This window comes from Clinocottus analis, unplaced genomic scaffold, assembly GCF_023055335.1.
Source record: "Clinocottus analis isolate CAN_PGR_092001 unplaced genomic scaffold, fCliAna1.0.p SCAF_17, whole genome shotgun sequence".
In the NCBI taxonomy this organism is placed as follows: Eukaryota; Metazoa; Chordata; class Actinopteri; order Perciformes; family Cottidae; genus Clinocottus; species Clinocottus analis.
Window position 1 is genome coordinate 7,351,096 of NW_027175898.1, and position 21,057 is coordinate 7,372,152.

The 21,057-nt window shown below is 45.0% G+C and overlaps 1 protein-coding gene across 1 annotated transcript; it reads left to right on the forward strand.

Annotated features, from left to right (window-relative positions):
* On the forward strand, positions 1-19,585 carry LOC137787703 (kinesin-like protein KIF26A). The gene is made up of 13 exons (XM_068580393.1): positions 1-860; positions 3,287-3,470; positions 6,392-6,604; positions 7,563-7,656; positions 8,262-8,524; positions 9,392-9,575; positions 10,373-10,532; positions 10,871-11,033; positions 11,886-15,120; positions 15,811-16,004; positions 16,903-16,926; positions 17,285-17,435; positions 17,528-19,585. Exons 1-13 carry the CDS (start codon positions 844-846, stop codon positions 17,707-17,709), a joined length of 5,064 nt encoding a protein of 1,687 aa, XP_068436494.1. The 5' UTR covers positions 1-843; the 3' UTR covers positions 17,710-19,585.
* The last annotated feature ends 1,472 nt before the right edge of the window (positions 19,586-21,057 follow it).

A 21,057-nucleotide genomic window follows, 5' to 3' on the forward strand; every position in this document is an offset into this window, starting at 1 on the left:
GAGAGACACGGCAGGACAGCTGCCAGCATTTCTCCGATAGCAGGAGAAGGACCGAGAGGCGGAACAGGAGGAGGAATTCTCCTCATTCTCAGCCACCCAAGGAAATCTTCCAACTCAGCCAAGCGTGCTGATTCTCTCCCCCTCCTCTTGCCTGTAAGCCGCAGAGACTCCGGGAAGGACCTGGGCATCAGGACCTGCAGCCACTCACGGCAGACGCAGCACAGTGGATTTACGAAATGAGAGACAACCATGCAGCCTGTGGGATGAATGCAGAATTGTGATGTGAAAGAGGGAGTGGAAAGTTGCAGAGCGAGCTTTTGCCGGGTTTTTGCATCTCTGAAGTGACGCTGAACTTTTTCTAAAGAAAGAGGCATGGAAAGAGTTCGAGGTTCTTTCGTGGCGTATGAACAGAGGAGGTGCTGCTTCTCATACTGACCTCCTCGTTGCCTCCTCCTTCAACATCTCTCTGGACTACCTGCACAGCTCACCGTGAACCTCCTGCAGGGCACTCGTCCGGTCTGCCCACCTCCACCCTCCCCCACCTGGCGCTTGTTCCATTTAGTTACTATGACGCCCCCGCCTCCTCCTCCTCCTGGTTCTCCCTCCGCCCCCCCAGCCTCTTACAAACCTCTGTGAAATCAAGCGGATCCTCGATGATTGTGATCGGAGCAAAGAGGACCTCTGTGCCCCAACTAGTGAGCAGCCCCGCCTCGTTCTGTTCTCGGGCCACTGTGCCGGCGTATCAAATGTGCAAGTAATGGAGAACAGTGACAACACAGATATGGACCGCAAAGTTGAACTCTATCAGTTGTCTGTTTTTTGACTATAGGCATAAACCAGATAATGGATTGGAAAGAGCTGTAAGTACACCATTGCAGCATTTTCTTTATTGGTGCATGTTAAAAAAAACCTGTGGTTCAGTCTGTAATATGTATAACAGTCAACAGATATTGTGTATTAACTTTACACCAACTGGTATCACAGGCACAGTTTCCGCTTTAGACTAAGTTGTGTAGGGAACAGCTTCATTAGCATGGAGATTGGGAGTGAACAGGTGGACAAGCTGTTGTGGGCGAAGAAATCGGAGCCTCTCCTCACTGCCTATTTTCTACTGACTGATCATATAGCTGGGCAAGGCAGCGAGAAATAGAGGAGGGAGAGAAAGTGACAAGCAATTAAATTCTCTTTGTACTAAAAATCCAGCAATATCAGCTTTTTTTCAACACCTTCCATTGAAGAACACGTGCAGTGATCATTGTGCAGCATGAATTAAACCTCAAGGTTACCAGCTCTGCTTTGGGCTGGGAGCGCTCCTGACCAGTCAAGGCAATTATAAATCAGTACAGGATAGAATACCCTCTTTTTCCCCTTCATGGGGACTCTTGATGCTTGATTTATCTCTTCGCTGAAAGAGGAAAGAGACAGAATGAGGTGAGAGAGACCGAGCGAGAGAGACGGAGGGACAGGGTACATTTATCTTGAATGAATGTGTTGTGGATACCTCTCATAAATGCGCATACACACTCACACACACTCAGCTGCATGTACACACACACACGCACATACACACGTAGTCACACACAGCCACGTGTACCCTGGTGTAGTTTCCCCTTTCTCGCCATCTCACATTCATCTATTCCATCTCATTTTTTGCAGTCACTCGATCTGTCTCGCATGCTATCACACAGGCAGCTCCCTGGGGAGAGCCTTCTCCTGTAGCCCTCTTGGATGCAATAATTATTCCATCAGCCGGCAGTGTGTTCCCTGATTGTGCTCTTGGGCTGTCGCTGCAGGGGGCGTACAGTGTAGAGGGGAGCGTTGAGGAGACGAGGGAGGCCGGTTGTCATTCCGGGAGGCAGGGAGGAGGACAGGAAGGGGGTTTGTGTTTTTGGCAGCAGCCCACCCAGACCTGTCCGGAGGAGCCCAGAGCAGGACTAATGAGCTCAGGCTGGCCCATTAGGAGACTGCTGCTCAGGACGCACACGGTTCTGCCCTTTCTGCTCTTTCACATGCTCTGCTTCTTCTACTCCTCTTAAAACCCCTTGCTCTGCAGATTTCTCATCTTTTAACCTTACACTCCAAATAGTTTTCATTCCCTGTTGGACAGTCATGCTTCACGTTGACAACGGCGTCTTTGTCTTCCCTGTATTGCTCTGAAATCCAACTGCTTGAGTGAAAACCATTTGAGTGCATTTGAATTTCCTTGGAGTATTACTTTCCTCCCTGACCTTGAATTTCCAGCTCAGGAATGGTGTTAGCTGATCCAGGGCTATGCCGTACCTGGAACCACTCTAAGTCTGGCCTGGTTTCCTGCACTGTGCAGAGATATTGGCGCTGTCCTTTGAGGTACAGGAGTTTGGACATGAAGGAGTGCATGTGCCGGACTCAGTTGGCCATGTGACCAATACATGTCTCATTAGCACTGACTTTCGGAGACAAGAGGACAGGATGACAGTGGATTTTAATTAGAGGACTGTCAAAAAGCTGGATTCAGTTACAGCAGAGGGTGCTGTTAGATGCCAGCACAGCAGAACTGCTCATGCAGTTGGTCTACTAATGGAGAGTAGCAGTTGGGTTTACCAACCTGCATCTCAACTTCTGGTGTTGGCTAGTTTATTGTCTAATTTAAATGATGATCAGAACTCCCAACCGTACATGCTCCAGCTTTGACTTAAATGATGGCTGAACGCTCTGATAAGTGCTCAGCTTAAGTAACAGAGACAGATATGACGATATCCCAGAGGGCAGTGTGTCAGTAGACTTCACCTGTCATGTCTATAACAATTGTTTTGTGTTTGATCAAGATAAATGCATGGGTGGCTTCCTGCTACACCAGCCTATGTTTCATCCCTTGCAGGCAAAGAGAGTTGCCTGGTAATCATTTATCTTATTGATTTGCAGTTTCTGTTGCAGAAATCAAGCTTTAAGAGCACTCTACCTGCTCTAGTTGAAGTGGAGTGCTGAAGCATTATTTTTCTTGGTAGGGGAGTTTGAGGTGGGAGTTGGAAGAAAAAGCAGTTAGAGCTCTCCTGCTGACTTTGTTTTCTTTATGGGAACTAAAAGGAGCTTGTTGACCTTTATGTTACAGTTTGAGCGTGGGATTTCTAAAGGCTTTGCAGCACCCTTACAAAAGCCTTTGGTTGGATACTACACTGGAAGTAAACATCACATGAGAGCACATTTGCTTAAGACCATCTGTATGGAACTCTGTGTGTTTTTTCTGCTTTTTTTTTTTCTTTAAGTTTAGCTTCAACCTCAAGGCGTTTTTTGTTGTTGTTTTTTCCAGGGCAGCTCAGAAGCTGAATCTGTCCTCTAAGCGGAAGAAGCACCAGCCCTCACTGCTCCACCCACAGGAGCCCTCCATTTACCCCACCAACTTCAGTGGCATCCTGCAGGTCTCGCCGCCCCCGGCCCCGCCATGCCTGCTCCGAGCCGTGTCCAAAGGGAAAGAGAACCCAGGGATGGGAAAGGTGAGAATAGACCTGGATCAGTAGACTCAAAGCTGAATGCATGATTTAACTCCCCCCTACACAACCACACACACAAACATACAGACACACACAGACCCCCATTGGAAGAGGGGAATGCAGGGTGGCGACACACTGGTCCTCGGGCAGCGTGCCGTCTGGTCCAGTCCATGCAGATGTAGTCAGATAAGCCTGCTGGAATGTCATGAATTCATGCAGTTTGTGAGACCAGCGTTTCTCTGTCTGAACACAGAGAGACAGCAAAACTATAATCCATAAATCTGAGGTCACGTTGAACAGCAGGATTTCTAAGTCCTTGATCGGTACAATGTGTGATGATGAAAGTCAGGCTGGCAGCAATAGGACAGTCATTAAACAAAGCTGTATAAACACACAGCTTTTCCTTTGTGGTTTATTGGGTATTGTGTATCTGAGCAAGCGTCCTGTATTTCTAAAGCAGAAGAAGTCCCCTAACAAGATTAGATCCCACCTGGATAGGAAGCGCTCGCTTCTGTTGCCAGGTATCCAGACGGTTGAGATTTTGCCACATATTGTAAATCTCCCATTGACACAAGGACTTCATAAAAAACCTGTTATTAACAAGCCACCTCAAGCCCAGACCTGAGGTATACTATACATCTGTGCGGCTGGTTTTAAAGGGGAAATCAAGATTTATGACATTGTTCCAAGACTATCAGGCCAGATTTTCAGGTTCTCTTTATTTTTAAAGCATTGCTTTCTTTGAGTATTTGTCTCTGACTCTCCTTTTGCTTGTGGAATCCCAGTTGCAATAACATTTTCAGTCGCCTACATGGTTTGGATTTTGCCTGTGTCTGTTTCATATTCAACCTAAGATTTAGGTGAATGTCTTGTTTTATATATGTATGTGGGTCACTTCCACTTTTCCACTTTTGACCTAGACACAGATCTTTCAGGCATAGACAGTTGAGTGGCTGGAGGAATGCCCAGCCACACTAATGGATTTTGTGGGGGATCAAGAGACTGGGAAACAGGGTCATTAGCACGGAGTTCGAGGTGTGAAAATACTGTAGCCAATCCTCTGTGGCCTTCAGTATCTGATCTCTGCCAACATAAATAAAACTGAGACATTAGCTTGCCTGGTAGCCTCTGTCTTGTAGACAGAGACTCAGCAGTCATGTGTGGAAACCCGTTTTAAATGTCATAGCAAATGTAATTTACTGAACATATGCACACGTCAGTCACGATAACAGCCCCCTGCGGAGCACAAAGACAGTTTGCACTTGGCCTGCAGAATGCAAGATGAATTCACTCATTGAAAGAAAGGGATTTCCACTGACATTGTTTCAGAATGCTGGTGCCTGGGTCTGTAGCAATATTTATATTCTAGTGGTGGGAAGAATGAGCCTTTTGTGTAGGTGTGAAGAAGATAGAGAGTCCCAGGCTGTGTGAAACAGTCCTCTGTCAAAACGGGAAGAGAGAGTTAGCTGTATTTTAAGGTTTTTATTTCAATGCCTGAGAGGCATCATAGGTACTTTTTCAAGAAGCTTTGAAATGGCTCAGGATTGAGTTCCCTATCACATCTCCTGTAGGATATAGAAACTCTACAGTTGACATCATGCGAGGTGTCACACTAAACACTCAGGGGGCTGACAGGGACTCCAAAGACTGCTATTCATATCCCAAGAGCCGTTTATGTCTCCTGTCAATCACAGATATATTTCTGCCGTGACTTTGGAGATATAGTAGAGGAGTATTTCTGACCATCAGATTGTAAGGCAATGTAGCGCCGTCAGAATGACAAAAGAAGGTGACGGTAGGAGGAGGTGTTAGACAGACATGCACGACCACACCCACACAAACTACACACACACAGTACACGCAGCACAGCATGGTCGAGGCAGGAAATGGTGGAATATAAATTCTATTGTTTGTAAGAAGTGCCACTATACACCAGTGGCAGAATGACCTCACTTCTGTAACCATGGCAATGACGTTAGACAAGAGTGGGCTTGTCAGAGCAGTGCCGAATTAACACGTTCAGATATAAGCCGGCATCCTTTTTAGCGTAGCATGCGGGCATGATGGGCTGTACTGTGACCTGTGGAATGCGTTAAGACTGTAGGTTCACTTTATGAATGTCAAGCCCCAGAATGCACCAGGGTCGGTTTTCAGGCTCTTAATGTGGATCTGCCATTTTCCAGGTAATAGAGGGGAGTGAGATGAGAAGGAGGAAGAGTGAGAAGGTGGAATAAGAGGGGGGGCCATATGCTCTTGCGCTCCCATGCTGGTGAGCAGCTCCTTGTCCAGAAAAACAATCCCGCTCGAGGGATAATCCCCCAGCGTGGCGCTTCACATGCATTACTTTCCACCATTTTCTGCTGTGACTTTCAATACGCACCTTCCTGCCTTTCACTGACACCATTAGGCAATGTGTTGACCCATCAGGTCCACCACTCAATGTGAGACGGAGTGTTTCCACGGCAACTGTCGATGTCCATGAACTCTGACATAGTGGAGGTGACGTGAATGCACAACGCTGAGCCATGCTCTGTTTGGATGCCTGTAGCCATGCCTCCGTGTGGACTGGGCAAGAGAGGCCAGTGCCCTGGGGGCCTCGGGCTGCCAAAAGAAAGGGAAGTTGAACACTAGGACTCTCAGTGCACACAGCACTGAGCCGCTGGGTGGTTATAGGTAAGACGTGAGGGTTTGCTCACGGCACCAGGATCTGGCCCTCCCTGTAACCTAAAAGTCCTACCATACATGTCTCCTCTTTCCTCTGACTGTAAGTCAAATATTTTAAGCTTTGCCTGTAATTTTTTCTTTTTTGTGCTGAACCCAAAAAACGTATTCTTACATGTGTCTGCTGACACGTTTTATGCTTTCTCACTTTCTAATCCACCCTTTCGTTTCCTTTTTCTTCTTTGCTTATCTCTGTGCTTTAGGTGAAGGTGATGATGCGTATCTGTCCGTCTCTGGAGACTGCAGACTCCTCAGAGTCACAGTCTTTCTTGAAAGTGGACAGCAGGAAGAAGCAGCTGACCCTTTACGACCCCGCATCCAGCCCACACTCCAGTTCAGCACACAGGAAGTCTGCCACTGTGGCCGTCCCAAAGATATTCGCCTTCGATGCTGTTTTTACCCAGGATGCCTCACAAGTAAGGGCCTGCAGGGGAAGTGTACAACATGTGTGTTTGTGTGTCTGCGACGTATGTGTTTTTTTTAAGGTGTCGTGTGGGAATTCAGCCTCTCAAGGGCAAATGGATGTCTTTATGCTGGCAGGGTGTGGCCAGGGGCTTAGAGAAAAAATGCCTGTCTTGGGTCAGAGGGCATTCTTACCAGTGTGGGCCTAACAGCTGGGCCTGTTAAGCCCCCTGGGGAATGATTTGTATCCACCACAGTTATATCTAACCTCTCCTTTCATAGAACAGCTATATGTAACCTCAGCCCTCTGCAGCCCACAGCAGGCATACTCACTGAGATCAAAGACAAAGGTCAGATACATGTTTACTATAAACTGACTTGGGAGCAGACCAGTTTTGCTCTCTCCGCTTGAGAGCCATAGATCTTCAAACCACCTTCTAGGAGCAAGTATTTTCCTAAGTAAGTTGCTGCTAAAGCCTAAATGTTGCTGTTGCAAAGCTGAGGCCAAGCTGCTAGATTGTGCCGCTGGGACAGCACTGCTGGTGGCTAACGGTAACAGCAAGCTGTTCTGCTGTTCGAGGCCTTGTTTGCAGTGTGATGTATGGGAAAGGGCCTCTGCTGCAGGAGCTTTGCCCCAGAGGACCCATGCTGAAACAGATTGCAAAAATGAGCCACGCGTTGCAGCACACACAAACAAACAACACACACACACACACACACACACACACACACACACACACACACACACACACACACACACACACACACACACACACACACACATTCCTGTGTGATGAAAAATACTGCAACCTTTAATGTGATTTGGGTGTAGCTAATGCTAAATAACCATTTAGTTTATAAGATATTGTTTTGGATTCATTGTTCTGTGCCTGTGTATTTCCAGTATTTCCAGTAATTCTTAGATATGGCAGAATTGACCGTGAGGGTGCTGTCTCTGTGTTTTTTTCACAGGCTGAGGTATGCTCAGGCACAGTAGCCGAGGTCATCCAGTCTGTGGTGAACGGTGCAGACGGCTGCATCTTCTGCTTCGGCCAAGTCAAGCTCGGTAAGCTCCTCCACTGGCAAGAGATTAGACAAGAGCCATTGTTAGCTGAAGAAAATTCTCATTGCTCGTTGTTAGAACACTTGATGTCCACAATTGGCTTAGTGGTGCACTGGGGTGAGTCAAGGAATGGTAGAGTGGAGGAAAGGATGGGGTGAGTCTGTGGAGGAGGGTGAGGGGCAAAGTGATGCATCCAGGCTTCAGGGCTCAGTCTGTAATTAAAATCTTAGTAATTGGCCTGGGCTCTTAGGCTGAAGGGCTTGCGCTCCTTGTGCGGCTGTTTCCACCAGGTATACTTCTCCACAGAATTACTGCTTCTCGAATGGGTCCTTGGATTACTGTTTTTTATTTTACATGAACTGAATATTACCTCCTGGACAGAAGCCCCACATCAGCTTTTTTTTCCTCTCCCATCCACAGTTGTTGAACACAGTAACACTCAGAAAATATCCAATGTTGGTGTCTATTTGTTAGTCAACTTACTGCCCACTCCAGACAGCTTGATGAAAGAAGTCATTTTAGTTTGAGCAAATAGTCAGTGTAGCTGGCTTTCAGACACAAGGCAATATTTCCATTTCCATTCCCCTCTCTCTTTTACACATCCTCAGGCAAGACATACACTATGATTGGCAAAGACAGCTCGACTCAGAGCCTTGGCATTGTGCCCTGTGCCATATCCTGGCTATTCAAGCTCATCAATGAGCGCAAAGAGAAGACGGGCACACGCTTCTCCGTCCGAGTGTCTGCGGTGGAAATCTTTGGGAAAGATGAGGAACTGAAGGACTTGCTGTCTGAGGTGTCCAACGGCAGCCTGCAGGAGGGGCAGTCCCCCGGCATCCACCTGCGAGAGGATCCCATCTGTGGCACTCAGGTGAGAAGCATTCAACCTCTCCACTCTTCCTTTGTTCAATGATCCTTTCATAGTCTCTGTGGGTTATACAGTCTTAGTCTGTCTGAGTATTGATCTTTTTCTGTCTATGATCTACCTCTTCCTCTCCCAAAAATGTTGACTTTTTCTTGTGTGTGTGTTTTCTATCTCTCAGGACTTCTCAGTCTGCCCTGCTCTATCCTACCTGCTTCTCAAATCTATGCTTTTGTTTTCACCCACAAACCCACCAATCCCATCTGTGGTATTGATGGCTTTCTTCTTACCTTTGTATTGACTGTACTGTCAGCATCCATCAGCATCTATTACCCGTGTGTTAGCGCTAGCCCTCCTCAGCACAATAGAAGTGTTTACTGGGGGATGGTGGAAGACTGTAGGTTTGAAGGCACTCACAGGTGTTGCTGTCAGATGTTGTTTTTTGGGGATGCTGTATGGACTCTGACTTCAAAGGCTGCGCAGTTCTGTGAAGCTCTGTCTTGCTCTTCTTCTCAACAGCCACGTGTGGGCTCCCTTCATGTCCCCTGCCTTCTCTCTCTCTCCTTTTTCCCTCTTCTGTTTTTGTATCTCACCACAACCATCATCACATCCATGGTGAGGGAAGTGCCCCCTGCCTCCTGCTCCACCATTACCTCTCCTAATCCTCCTCCCTCTGTGCGCATATCTGCTTTTTTAATCGCCCCCGAGACTCAATCTAATAGGCAAGAAATGTGTGCCGGGGTCCAATTAACTGGCACTCTTCTTCTCTTCCCTCTCTTCTCCAGTATCCGTTTCACATCTGTCCTCTTTCTCAAGCCCTATGTGTTCTCCTTTGCTCACCCTAACCCGGTTTTCTCTCTCTTCCTCCCCCCACAGCTCCAGAATCAGAGTGAGCTACGTGCCCCAACGGCTGAGAAAGCCGCCCTCTTCCTGGATGCTGCCATCGCCGCACGCAGCACAAGCAGACCTAATGTGGAGGAGGAGGAGCGGCGCAACTCCCACATGCTGTTCACTCTGCACATCTACCAGTACCGCATGGAGAAGAGCGGCAAGGGAGGAAGTCAGTAACAAGAGATTACTTGATCTACACCCCCGGCAGTGTTCTAACAAGTGGCCACCTCACATTTATGCAATGAACTTATATATATGGTCATTGTTTAATTTCCCAATGCTTCTATAGTGATTTTCTTGCATGTGTGTTCAAAATTAGTTCCAGAGCAGAATTATTTATTCATTTTTATCCTCCTTAATTATAACTATTCAAAAGTGACCTCTCTTTCCCACTGAATAATCTTAAGGTGTTTAGTGAGCTCGATGGCAGAAAAGTATACGATAAGTGTGAATGAAACATCAGACATGTCCTTTTTTGCTGTGTTTATGAATGAATTGGTTTTGGTCTCTGCAAGACAGAAATGTGTTTGTATGCATGTATTATGCTTTGATCGAGAGTGAATGACGCTTTGAAGCCCTGCTGACAGGAGTTTAATGTGTTGCTGCTGCAGTAGCAATTACATCAGTCACCCACATAACAATGTGTAGCCCTGGGATTTTTACAATGACAGTCAATTCCCTCTTGCTGTATTTTAAATCAGTTGAAGGGGAATGTATTCGTGCCTCCCTGTTACCAGTAGTTACACATCTGGTGGACGTTTACCAGTCAGGCTGCAATTTGGGATACTTCAGTGTGGGAATCATAAATTCCTATCATAAATAAATTAGAAGGTTCTGACAATCAATCGTCTTCTCTGAGCTAAGCTGTACGACTCCTGTTATCATGGCACTGTGCATGAGGAACTGACTTCAGAGAGGGAGTGTCTGGGCTGTGCTCACCTGCTTTGTCCTCTGTTGTTGTCTCAGTGTCAGGCGGTCGGAGCAGGCTGCACCTTATCGACCTGGGGAGCTGTGAAAAGGTCCTGAGTAAAAGCAGAGACGGAGGAGGAGGCTTGTGTCTTTCTTTAAATGCACTGGGAAATGTCATCATGGCTTTGGCAAATGGAGCAAAACATGTACCTTACAGGTAAGAAAACCACCATTAGTTTTACTGTCTATTTTACTGTGTTTTAGCTTCTGTGAAGTTGTGGCTCTAAGTAGTAGTTTCAGGCAAGTTGCTGCATGTGTCGTCAGGCTTGCACGTTTGCTTTCTGACAGTTTATTTAGTTTAGTTTTTTTGTATAATAGCTTTCACTGGTGTTGCACAAGATTATATTATAGTTACACAGGTATGAAAAGATGAATGACTCGTCACAGTATTTGTCAGCTCAGAGAATTTAAAATGTCTCTTCCTGGAATCATTTTATTGTCCTTTTAAAATATGACTGTGCCGTTTGCTAACAACAATGTGAATGCTCCACGTAGGGACAGCAAACTGACAATGTTGTTGAGGGAGTCCCTTGGCAACATCAACTGTAGAACCACCATGATTGCCCACATCTCCGATTCCCCCGCCAACTACGCTGACTCACTCACCACTATCCAGCTGGCATCCCGCATCCACCGCATGAGGAAGAAGAAATCCAAGGTACATTGATAAACTGATTAGCACCACTTAATATGGTTAAACACATCTAGTAATAAACATTTTAATAATTAGTGAATGAATATCCAGCACTACAATCTTACAAGTTGGCATTTAGCAACTTAAATGAATAATTCTGTAACAACTGTGCTACTTTTAATGTTGTTCATTGTTTATAAATGCAGAGCAATTATGTATTTTAGTATTACAATTTAAGTGTTGCTATTACAGCAATTACGTTACTAATGGGAATGTGCAACTTTGATTGCATTCATCATATTTCATACCACGACTCGCGTCCCTAAATCTTTCTTCCTCCTGTAAATTTGGAACTATTAAGTAAATTAATGTGCGAATGCCCCTGCAAATGAAAGATTATTAGTGCAGTAACTCAGAGCTAGTTTTCCTCTGCTCCTCAATGCATAATCATGTAATCAATACCATTGCTCAAGGAAGTGTGTAATGCATCCCTCGGATTAGAGAAATATATGCTCCAGATAATTAGGTTGAATGACAGCATGTATTTATTTGGTATTGGTCCCAGGCCTGATTATAATGCAGTCCACATACAGCAATTTGTATTATTGACATTAATTTCTCTGTGACTATTGATGTGCACTTTTAACCTTTAGATAAATATTGAATGGTAATGTCATCGGAATTAATATTCCTATGATGGATTTCACTATGAAAATTGTTAATAAATGAAACTACTTTGACTTATAAGGATTAAAATGGTTTTGCAAAAAAAAAGATTGTTACATTAATATTGTAAGATTGAATCACATTAGTGTCATCACTTAATGAGATCATTTTTAAACCCCAAAGCCTATCTTCTCTAACTCTGCTTTTCAGTATGCCTCCAGTTCATCTGGAGGGGAAAGTTCCTGTGAGGAAGGGAGGATCCGCCGGCCGCCCCACCTCAGGCCGTTCCACCCTCGAACGGTTGCCCTGGACCCAGATCTGCCGTCCATGCTCAGTGACCCAGACTACTCATCCAGTAGTGAACAGTCTTGTGACACTGTCATTTATGTAGGCCCTGGGGGAACTGAGATCTCAGACAGGGAGCTTAGTGACAATGAAGGCCCACCTGCCTTTGTTCCAATCATCCCCTCCCTGAACAGAAAAAAGTCTGGAAAAGAGGGCCCTCTGGACCAGTTCTTTAAATGCAACACATTTGCTGAGCTGCAGGAGAGGTTGGAGTGTATAGATGGCAGTGAAGAACCCAATGCCTTTGTTGGAGAGGGTAAGCGAGGCCAGGCTAGCCCCAAGACTGACATATCTAAGGAGAGCCAAAGCTCTGTTTCACCAAAGACTGTAGCAACTATTTCTTACACCCAAGAGGGCATCTCACCCCAACAATCCCCTAAATCCGTTGCCACACAACCGACTTGCAGTCCCACCACTATATCTAAACTGGACGATGCCGATGTGAAATGTATAGCATCAGACAGAACCAGCGCTGATGGTGAGAAAGCCTTGGTTTCAGACAGCAGAGTTAGCATCAACAAGCAAGCAATGGCCTCAGGGCCTAATTCTGAGCCTGTGGTGAGGGAGAAGGTGTACTTCAACAAGAAAGCTTTGCCTAAGCCAGCCCCATCTCCTTCACAGCAGAAAGACTCCAGCAAGGAAAATACTGGCAATGAAGAAAGATCCAGCACCAGAATGCCTCCTGTAGGAATGAGCCACCAAGCTGTGAAAAGGAGAGATCCATACACGTCCCCTCTGCTCAGAGCTCCGGTGGAGGTGTGCCAGGTGCGATCTACCTTGAGGGAAAGATGTCTGGATCGGGACATCCTTAGAGCAACTGTGACCTTGCAGCGGCCTGTGGAGCTGAATGGAGAGGATGAGCTGGTGTTCACTGTGGTGGAAGAGCTGTGTATCGGCGGTATTGTAGATACAGGTCGACCATCCAGCATTATCAGCTTTAACAGTGACTGCTCCCTTCAGGCCCTGGCCTCTGGTTCCCGACCGGTCAGCATCATCAGCAGCATCAATGATGAATTTGACGCCTACACGTCGGCTATGGGAGGATCAGAGGTGAACATTGCAGTGGTCTCACCAAACCAGGAAGGAGCAATGGAGTGTATAGATAGCAGGGGTTCATCGATCAGCTCTTGGTTGAGTGAGGTTAGTGTCTGCACCTTGGAGAGTGAAGGGGCTCATTCCACAGACGTCTTCCTTCCACAAGCCAAACACATGGGACCAGACGCTGCCTTTTACTTTGATTCCCTGGATATGTTTCATTGTGTGTCCTCTCCAAGAGATGCCAAGAACTCCTTGAATGACAGTGGATTTAGTTTTTCCGAACTGGACAGTGATAGTGCCGCGTCAAGCAAACTATCTTTGACAAAGTGCCCCCCATCTCCGGAATCAGCCAAAGGCTCCCTCAGATTGACGTCCAAAATAACTAAAGCTCACTCACTTAGCTCCTCACAACTTCCACAGGGCCCCTCCATAGTCCACTCCAGTCTTCCCAGGAAGATTAAACCTACCTCATCCATCTCTCATAGTAGTAGCAACAGCAGCAGTAGAGAACCTCCAAGGCAAGAGGCTAAGCAGGAGAGTCCTTGGCAGCGTGTTGACAACCACACAGAGCCTCAGTTTTCCGACTCAAGCAGCACTAGCAAATTTCTCCGAAATCCCCCCAGCGCCATTCCTTCCAGCAAAACATCCAACAACAGCAACAGTGTACCTCGCCCACCCAAGGTGCAGGGGTCTACCTCATCCCAGAGGGTGGTCGATGGCTGTGAAAAGTCAGCCAGTAAGAATCCACCCAGCAAAATGCCTCAGCTGAGACGAGGGGCCACCACCCTGGGAACAGTACCCGTCATCCATTCCTCCTCAGATTACAAGGGACCCCAAGATATTACTGCATCTACCACAAGCCTTAAATACTCCTCCTTGGGGAAAAACAACAAGGCTAACTCACAGAAAACGAGCAATCTCCCTAAACCAGGTTGCACTTCACCTCCTCCTCCTCCAGTGCGAAAGTCCAGCCTTGACCACAAGACTAAGATCCTGCTGCCCCAAAGTGCCTTAAAGTCAGCATATGGGGAAACAGGAAGGGTCTTTGGGGCAAGGGCAGCTGTATCAGAGGATGAGCTTGAGGTACGTCACCGAGCGGACTCTATCAGTTTCAAAACATCCAGCCTCAACACAGCCAAAGTTACCTCCAGCCTGAAGGCAAGAGGGCCGAGAGGAGAGGCTGGGCAGCATTATGGAAGTCAAATGTCCCTGGAAAGATGTGAAAGCCTGTCCTTATCAGGTTCCAGACCTACGCTTAGTAGGGAGAATAGTGGGGCAAGTCTGGGAAGCAGCAGTAGCAAATCCAGCAGGACCATTCCAAGATTTGGTATTCCTAATTCGTCCAGCTCTCCTATAGCTACATGCCCATCATCCCCAAGTGGAGGAAGTACTAGCAAACCTGGACAAGTAAAGGCCTCTGTAAATCCCAGAGCATTAGGAACACTCAATGGCAGTAAGGCACGCTCACTCTCAGTCAACAACTCCAAGGGCCTGAGTTCCTCCACCAAATCTTTGGCCACCCCCTTGACCAGAAATACCAATGCCAACCTCCCGCCATCTGGACGGACATCAGCTCCTCGAACCACTGCTGCTGTCAGCAGTAAACCTGTTAGAGGAACCATCATGGGCACGAAGCAGGCCATGAGGGCTGCCAACAGCCGTGTGAGCGAACTGGCGACAGGCAACCTATCAGGCAAACACATGAGAGGTTCAGGAGATTCAGACAGCGGGAATGACAGCGGTGTGAATGTGAGTGATGACAAATCCCCCATAGCCATACTGCCCTCTCCATACAGCAAAATTACAGCACCCAGACGACCTCAGCGCTACAGCAGCGGCCATGGCAGTGACAACAGTAGTGTGTTGAGCGGGGAGCTGCCCCCAGCTATGGGCCGCACAGCTCTGTTTTACCACAGTGGTGGCAGCAGCGGATATGAAAGCATGATCCGTGACAGCGAAGCCACAGGCAGTGCTTCCTCTGCCCATGACTCCATGAGCGAGAGCGGCATGTCGTCTTCGGGCAGAACAAGGAGCTCCAAGTATCCCAAGAAGAGAGCAAATGGTGAGAAACTAATTTGGGTTTTAGGGTTTTACACGTATCAATGCAGGCAATATTCAAACATATCATATTGAAAATAGCATTGTATTGTCGGTGAGATGTCAAACAGTGCTTGCCAGTGAAGATACACTCATTGAAATAGCTTCCAGAAATGAATGCCCTCTCAAAGGAAATTTTGCCTTATGGCGGCTCTAACTTTATGAATCCATTCTCATCACATCCACGGATTGGTGTTTTATTGGATTTTCTCTTCTCCTGAATCAGCAAAATACATTATTAATACATGTATGGGGAAATGATAAGGAATGCTTCAAACAAGACAACTTCGAACCGTGTGATAATGAAATAAGATGACGAACAGCAGTGACCTGGATCAGTTTTTTTTATAGCCCTGTGCGTGTGTGTGTGTGTGTGTGTGTGTGTGTGTATGTGTATATGTGTATATATCCATTTGAATTCATGTCTGTTAAACCAACCAATTGAATTATTGGGCTGTGTATGGACAGAATAGCAACCCATGAAACCCTCATAAATATGCAATCACCACAACTCTGCCGGCCTCTGTAAGGCCTCACACCCTCTTATATCTCAGAGTGAGACTCGTACATATTTACTCATAAATCCTAGAAAATACAACTATTGTGTGTCACCAATGTAACTGGTGCCTATCTGACCATATGTATATCTTTGTAGGATTCCAGAGAAGACGACTCATCCCGGCACCCCTGCCAGACTCCTCTTCCTTGGGAAAGAAAGTGGGCACAGCAGGCCAGTGGGTAGACCTGCCTCCTATGTCAGGGCCTCTGAAGGAGCCTTTTGAGATCAAGGTGTATGAGATCGATGATGTGGAGCGGCTCCAGAGGCGACGTCTGGAGGAAACCACAGAGGTGAGCAGAGGGTCACTCCTGACTTGTTCGACATGGTGGTACAGCTTGCTGAACTTGTTTTAGATAATGTTTTGTCTGGATCGAGATCTCGTTAAATCTTCTTGCTAAGCCATATTCTGCATGTGTGACATTGACAAGAGGTGTCACATTGACTTACATTGTGGGAATGTCTTAGCTCACTTCTTCCCAGTTTCTTTTTAAAGAACAAGACAGTAATGGTATGTCTCAGACGTCTGACCTTCAGTCAGCTCAGTTGCAAATCCTGGAGTTAAAGTGTCTGCCTCCAGATTCCCAGAGCTTGGTATTTTAGCAGCCTTCCTAAGGAATGTCAAGAGTTCAGGAGGCAATTACTGACAGGGGTTAATTGGTTTAGAAATGAGCGATGACTCGGCTTACTGCTGATGATGGTGACGTGTGGGGGGAGTAAAATTAAAAAAAGATGATATGAGAATACTGTTCAAAGAATGTGTGATGAATGCAGGAGCGCCCAACACCAGCCCAAATCAACTCAGCGCTAGCACTCATCACTGGACGCCTGATCGCTTTTTATAGCCGACTCCTCTTCTGTGGATCATTAACTGCTCCCACAAGTTTTCCACAGCCAGACAGGGATTTGTGGAGAGATGATATTAAATCAGCTACATGGTGGTTTGATTTACTTTCAATTAGGGGAAAATTATCTTAGATTTTTCTCTACTAGCCATCACTGCCTGAATGATGAAATTGCTTTTTACTATTTCAAAATTGGAATTGGAGTCTTGTGTATGTGCTTCAGTAGCTTGTGTCAACAGTATGTGTATATATTAAGATGCTGTTTTCACATGCTATTCGTTCTGTTAATGTTCTGTCTTGTTTTATGCTAACTTGTTTTATGTGCTTACCCCAATCTTGTCTTCAGCAACCATTCCAGGATGTTGACACGGTGAGTTAATATCCGGGGTCACTGAGGTTTCATTATTAGCAACACTGGCTGTATTATGGTAGTAACATTATCATATTCATCATTTAGCCCACAATGGAGAAAACATCATTGTTTACATCACAAAACCTGAATAATTCCCATATTTACAGCACAAACTGACTTCAAAGAATTTCTAATTGATTGTACTTGCTACTTTATTTAAGTAGCATTTAATCAACAATTCGGAGCGACTTTTAGTGGTAGTTTTCAGACTTGTTTGCTATGACATTTTCAACTTTTTTGACTTTATACTTTCAGCAACTTCAGTCAACTGAACCTTTGAGCTCGCTGTAATAAAACATCTCTCCTTTTCTCTCAGGGCCTGCTGTATTTTAACAGTAAGCTGAAGATGCTGGAGAGAAGGCAACAGCAAGTGAGGGAACTGAGGGCCAAGTATGAGGTGTTGCTGGAGGAGCTTGATGACACCAAGGCCCGACTGATGATGGACCCCAGCAAGTGGATGGGAGAGTGTAAGTGACTGCTAAATGTTCTTTTACCGTAAGATCAGCTCGAAACTTTAATTTGTTGATAAACCAAACATTCATTTTCCCTTTTTGAACAGTTGAAGTGGACCAGAATTTGGATAAAGAGTCTCCAGAGTACCTGGAGGCTTTGGCACAGGCCACAGAGGAACTGGAGTTCTGTGTCAATATATGCAAGTCCCGTGTCATGATGGTGACCTGCTTTGACATCAGCATGCCAAAATCTGGTGCTCAGGAGGGACTGCGTGAAGTCGAAGTCTGAGGACAAAAGAAAGTCGAGGCGGAGAAATGAGCAAGTGAGAAAACAAAAGGATGATTAAATGTAGCAGTCAGTCTATAGATATCACTGGAATGAGGAACAACACGTGACAGAGATGAGATGAGAGTGGATCTTGGCATGAAAACAAAGGAAATATTAACCACCCAGCTACAGTGCCTCGTTGTTCGGGACATGTTTTAATGGCAGAGAAATTAAACGTGAGCACCAATGCAGTGGCCATCACTTACTCTAGAGTCAATGAACCACACCTGGAAGTGCCTTTTGTATTGTTTTGTTTTAAGTCATTATTTTTCATACGGTGCGGGTATCCTAAGCATACCTTTGCAAACCCTGAACATATTGCTTTTAAGAAAATATTTTATATTGCATTGTATAGTGTATTTATATGATTATGTGGTGTGTACAAATATCCTTTTAAGGGGAAAAAAAGAAAAAAGAAAAAAGAAAAAGCAATAAGCTAATGTTATTGCGCTCCCAGACTTTGCCTTTTCTCTTTTTTCAAACCTCAGTCAGCATTTTATCCATGTTCATTCAGCCTCTTGCGCCTTATTTTAACTCTCTGGTTCTGTAGTTTTCTATATTTTCAAACTGGACTATATTATCTCATCAAGGAGTGCATTTGCTGTTGTCACTCATCGCCTGCCAGCTGGCCTGTGAAAGCTAGCAGGGTTGAGTGAATGTTTTTCTCTCCAGTTGCCTTTGATCGAAATGGGTCTCAGTGGATGCACTAAGGTAGAGCAGAAGTCATGTTGGGGGACGGAGGGCTTATTCAGGCTGTCCTTGCCCGTGTTTATCTCACTTAAAATGAGAGATTAAGCCAAAACATATCAATCAGAGGGCCACTGTGATGGATAGTGGGTAATGATTCTTGATTCAGCCACTCACTCTGGTGCCTCAATACAGTATGTGGTCAAGCAACCCCGAAAGACCTTCCTTCCCTGTTACACTCGCCTGTGAGGATTGCATGATGACTGGTTACACTGATAGCAGTGCTCATCATTGAGCCACATTTTCAAACTGGGTGCTATCTCTATACTGTAAAACAAAGAGAAACAGAGGAAATAGCACAAGTCTACTGGCCTCCTACACAACCCATTTTCAAGTGCTAACAAGCCTCGGCTCTATGCATTCCAATACATTCACTGCAACTACTGTAAGATCCTCAATGCTGACTTGAGGGCAGCAACTGTTTGGCCTCTTTTGTCCCCTGTTTTTTTTCTTCTTTTGAAATAGGCAAATCAACAAAGGTGATCCAGAGTCTAAAACAAAGACTCGATAATTGCTGTTTCTTGTTAAATGATGCAGTGAATAATAGTAAATGATCGTGAGATGGTTTAGGAAAATCAATCATGATATCAGCTCTTTTTAGCTGCCAGAATGTGCTCGTTAGGAATAAAACGGCTGACACAAAGAGAACAAAGATGATCGTGAAAATGATTGTTGAGTCAAACAAACTGGCTTTGTTGTATTTAACTATGTTTGATTTCTATATCCGTTACAAATATGACTTTGTTTTCTTTCTTTTACAAAGATGTACTCTCTCAGGGCCTCTCTGAAGATGCTGCATGATATTTTTTAATCATTTTTGAAGAATAATTTCTACTCCATTTTTACCATTCTAATTTTTTACAATAACTTCAATTTTCACTAATGTTGGGTAAGGCTCATAAAGTAAATAACTATTACCAAACAAAGACCTTTTTTCCAAGAAATGATTATATGTGAGGTCATATTTCATATCAAAACCCATATTTTCGGATATCTTTGTTTTTGTATAGGATTTTCAAACCTTGTGTATAAATGTATGATACGGCAGCTTGTGTTTTACTTTTACAGTACCTGTGAATAAAATGTTTCTTCTTACTGATGAATCAGAGTTAAATGTTTTTTTCCTGACTCACATATTCTTAACATCTATTCTAAATGCTCTTTTGTTTGATTTTGTGTCTACATGACATAAGAAAATTCAATCCAGTATTTGACACATGGACATTGGTGTAGGTTTACATTTGCATACCTTCAATTTCAGTCTTCATGCAATTTATAAAGTGATCATATACTCACCATCATGTTGCTAGGGTGACAGCTTTGGTCCAAGTTGAGGTTATTGTCTGCTGCATTAACAATAAATCCAACAGGAAATACAAAGTGACCCATTATGCGTGTTGTAACGTTTGTATATTATTAGTATACCCATTAGACAAAAAAGGAACATTGAGGCTACATTTTAAATCAATATTTGCTGATTTCCAGTCAACTATTATCTATATTTGTCACTAAATTAACACGTATTCACGTAAAACCACGAAAGTTTGGACGTCTGAAGAAACGTTAATATTACTGCCACTTCTGTCGCGTGCACACTCGGAGCGTGCATGCGCGAGCCGGTTTGCTAGCGAAAGAAGTGTTTCAATATATAAAATGAGATGTATACGGAATAGTTTTTAATTTATCAAGGATTTGGTTCTCCTCAGGCAGACGGGTAACGCGGGGTGAGTAATTGATATCCAAACGGCCACTTTGAAGTATTGCTGCCGCATTGACCTCTTCTGTGGACTTTGTGGGGGACGTTAAACTGATTGACTATCCTGATGCACCTGAGCACACTGTGGCCAATTTATTCCCAGGAAGTAACTTTAGTCGATTGAAACGGGTACAATTGTGGCACGAAAGAAATGTCGCAGTTTACTTATATCATTCACCTCTATTGGACTGAGGCAGGCAGATATCTCTGATAGCTAAATCAAAGCCAGCTGCCAGCTGTTTGAACGTTAAATACCACTAACGTTAGAGGTAGGAGTCTTTTTTTTTTGTATGTGGTTGAACTTACGAGCTAGCTAGCTGACATTTGCATTTACTGTATTGCTTGGCCTAGCTACATGACTTTGGAGACCTCGTGTCATTCCTCACAAGCGAAGCTCTGCCAAATTAAGCCTGAGCAGAGGCCTAACCAGCTCTAATTGGAAACACCTGTGTGCCTGCATGTGCGCTTAAGTTAGTGACTGCTGGACCCAGTGGACAGAGGCATGTTGACATTAATGATTGTTTTTTTTCTTGGAGTGTTTAACAACCATATACATATCACAAACTCTTTTACTTTTTCTAATCCATTATTGGTCCCTGTTGGAGAACATACAGTTTGGAGCAACACCCCCAAACAAACCAGTCATACCATTACAAGTGGTCTCTGCTTATTTGAATCAGCAATAGCAAATTGGCAATATTGTTAAAGCAGTGAGGTTGATATACAGGAAACATAAAACATGATGGTGCAGCTCCAGAGTGATTAATTACTGCCTATATCAGGAGGGCCTTCTGCTCAGTGTGATA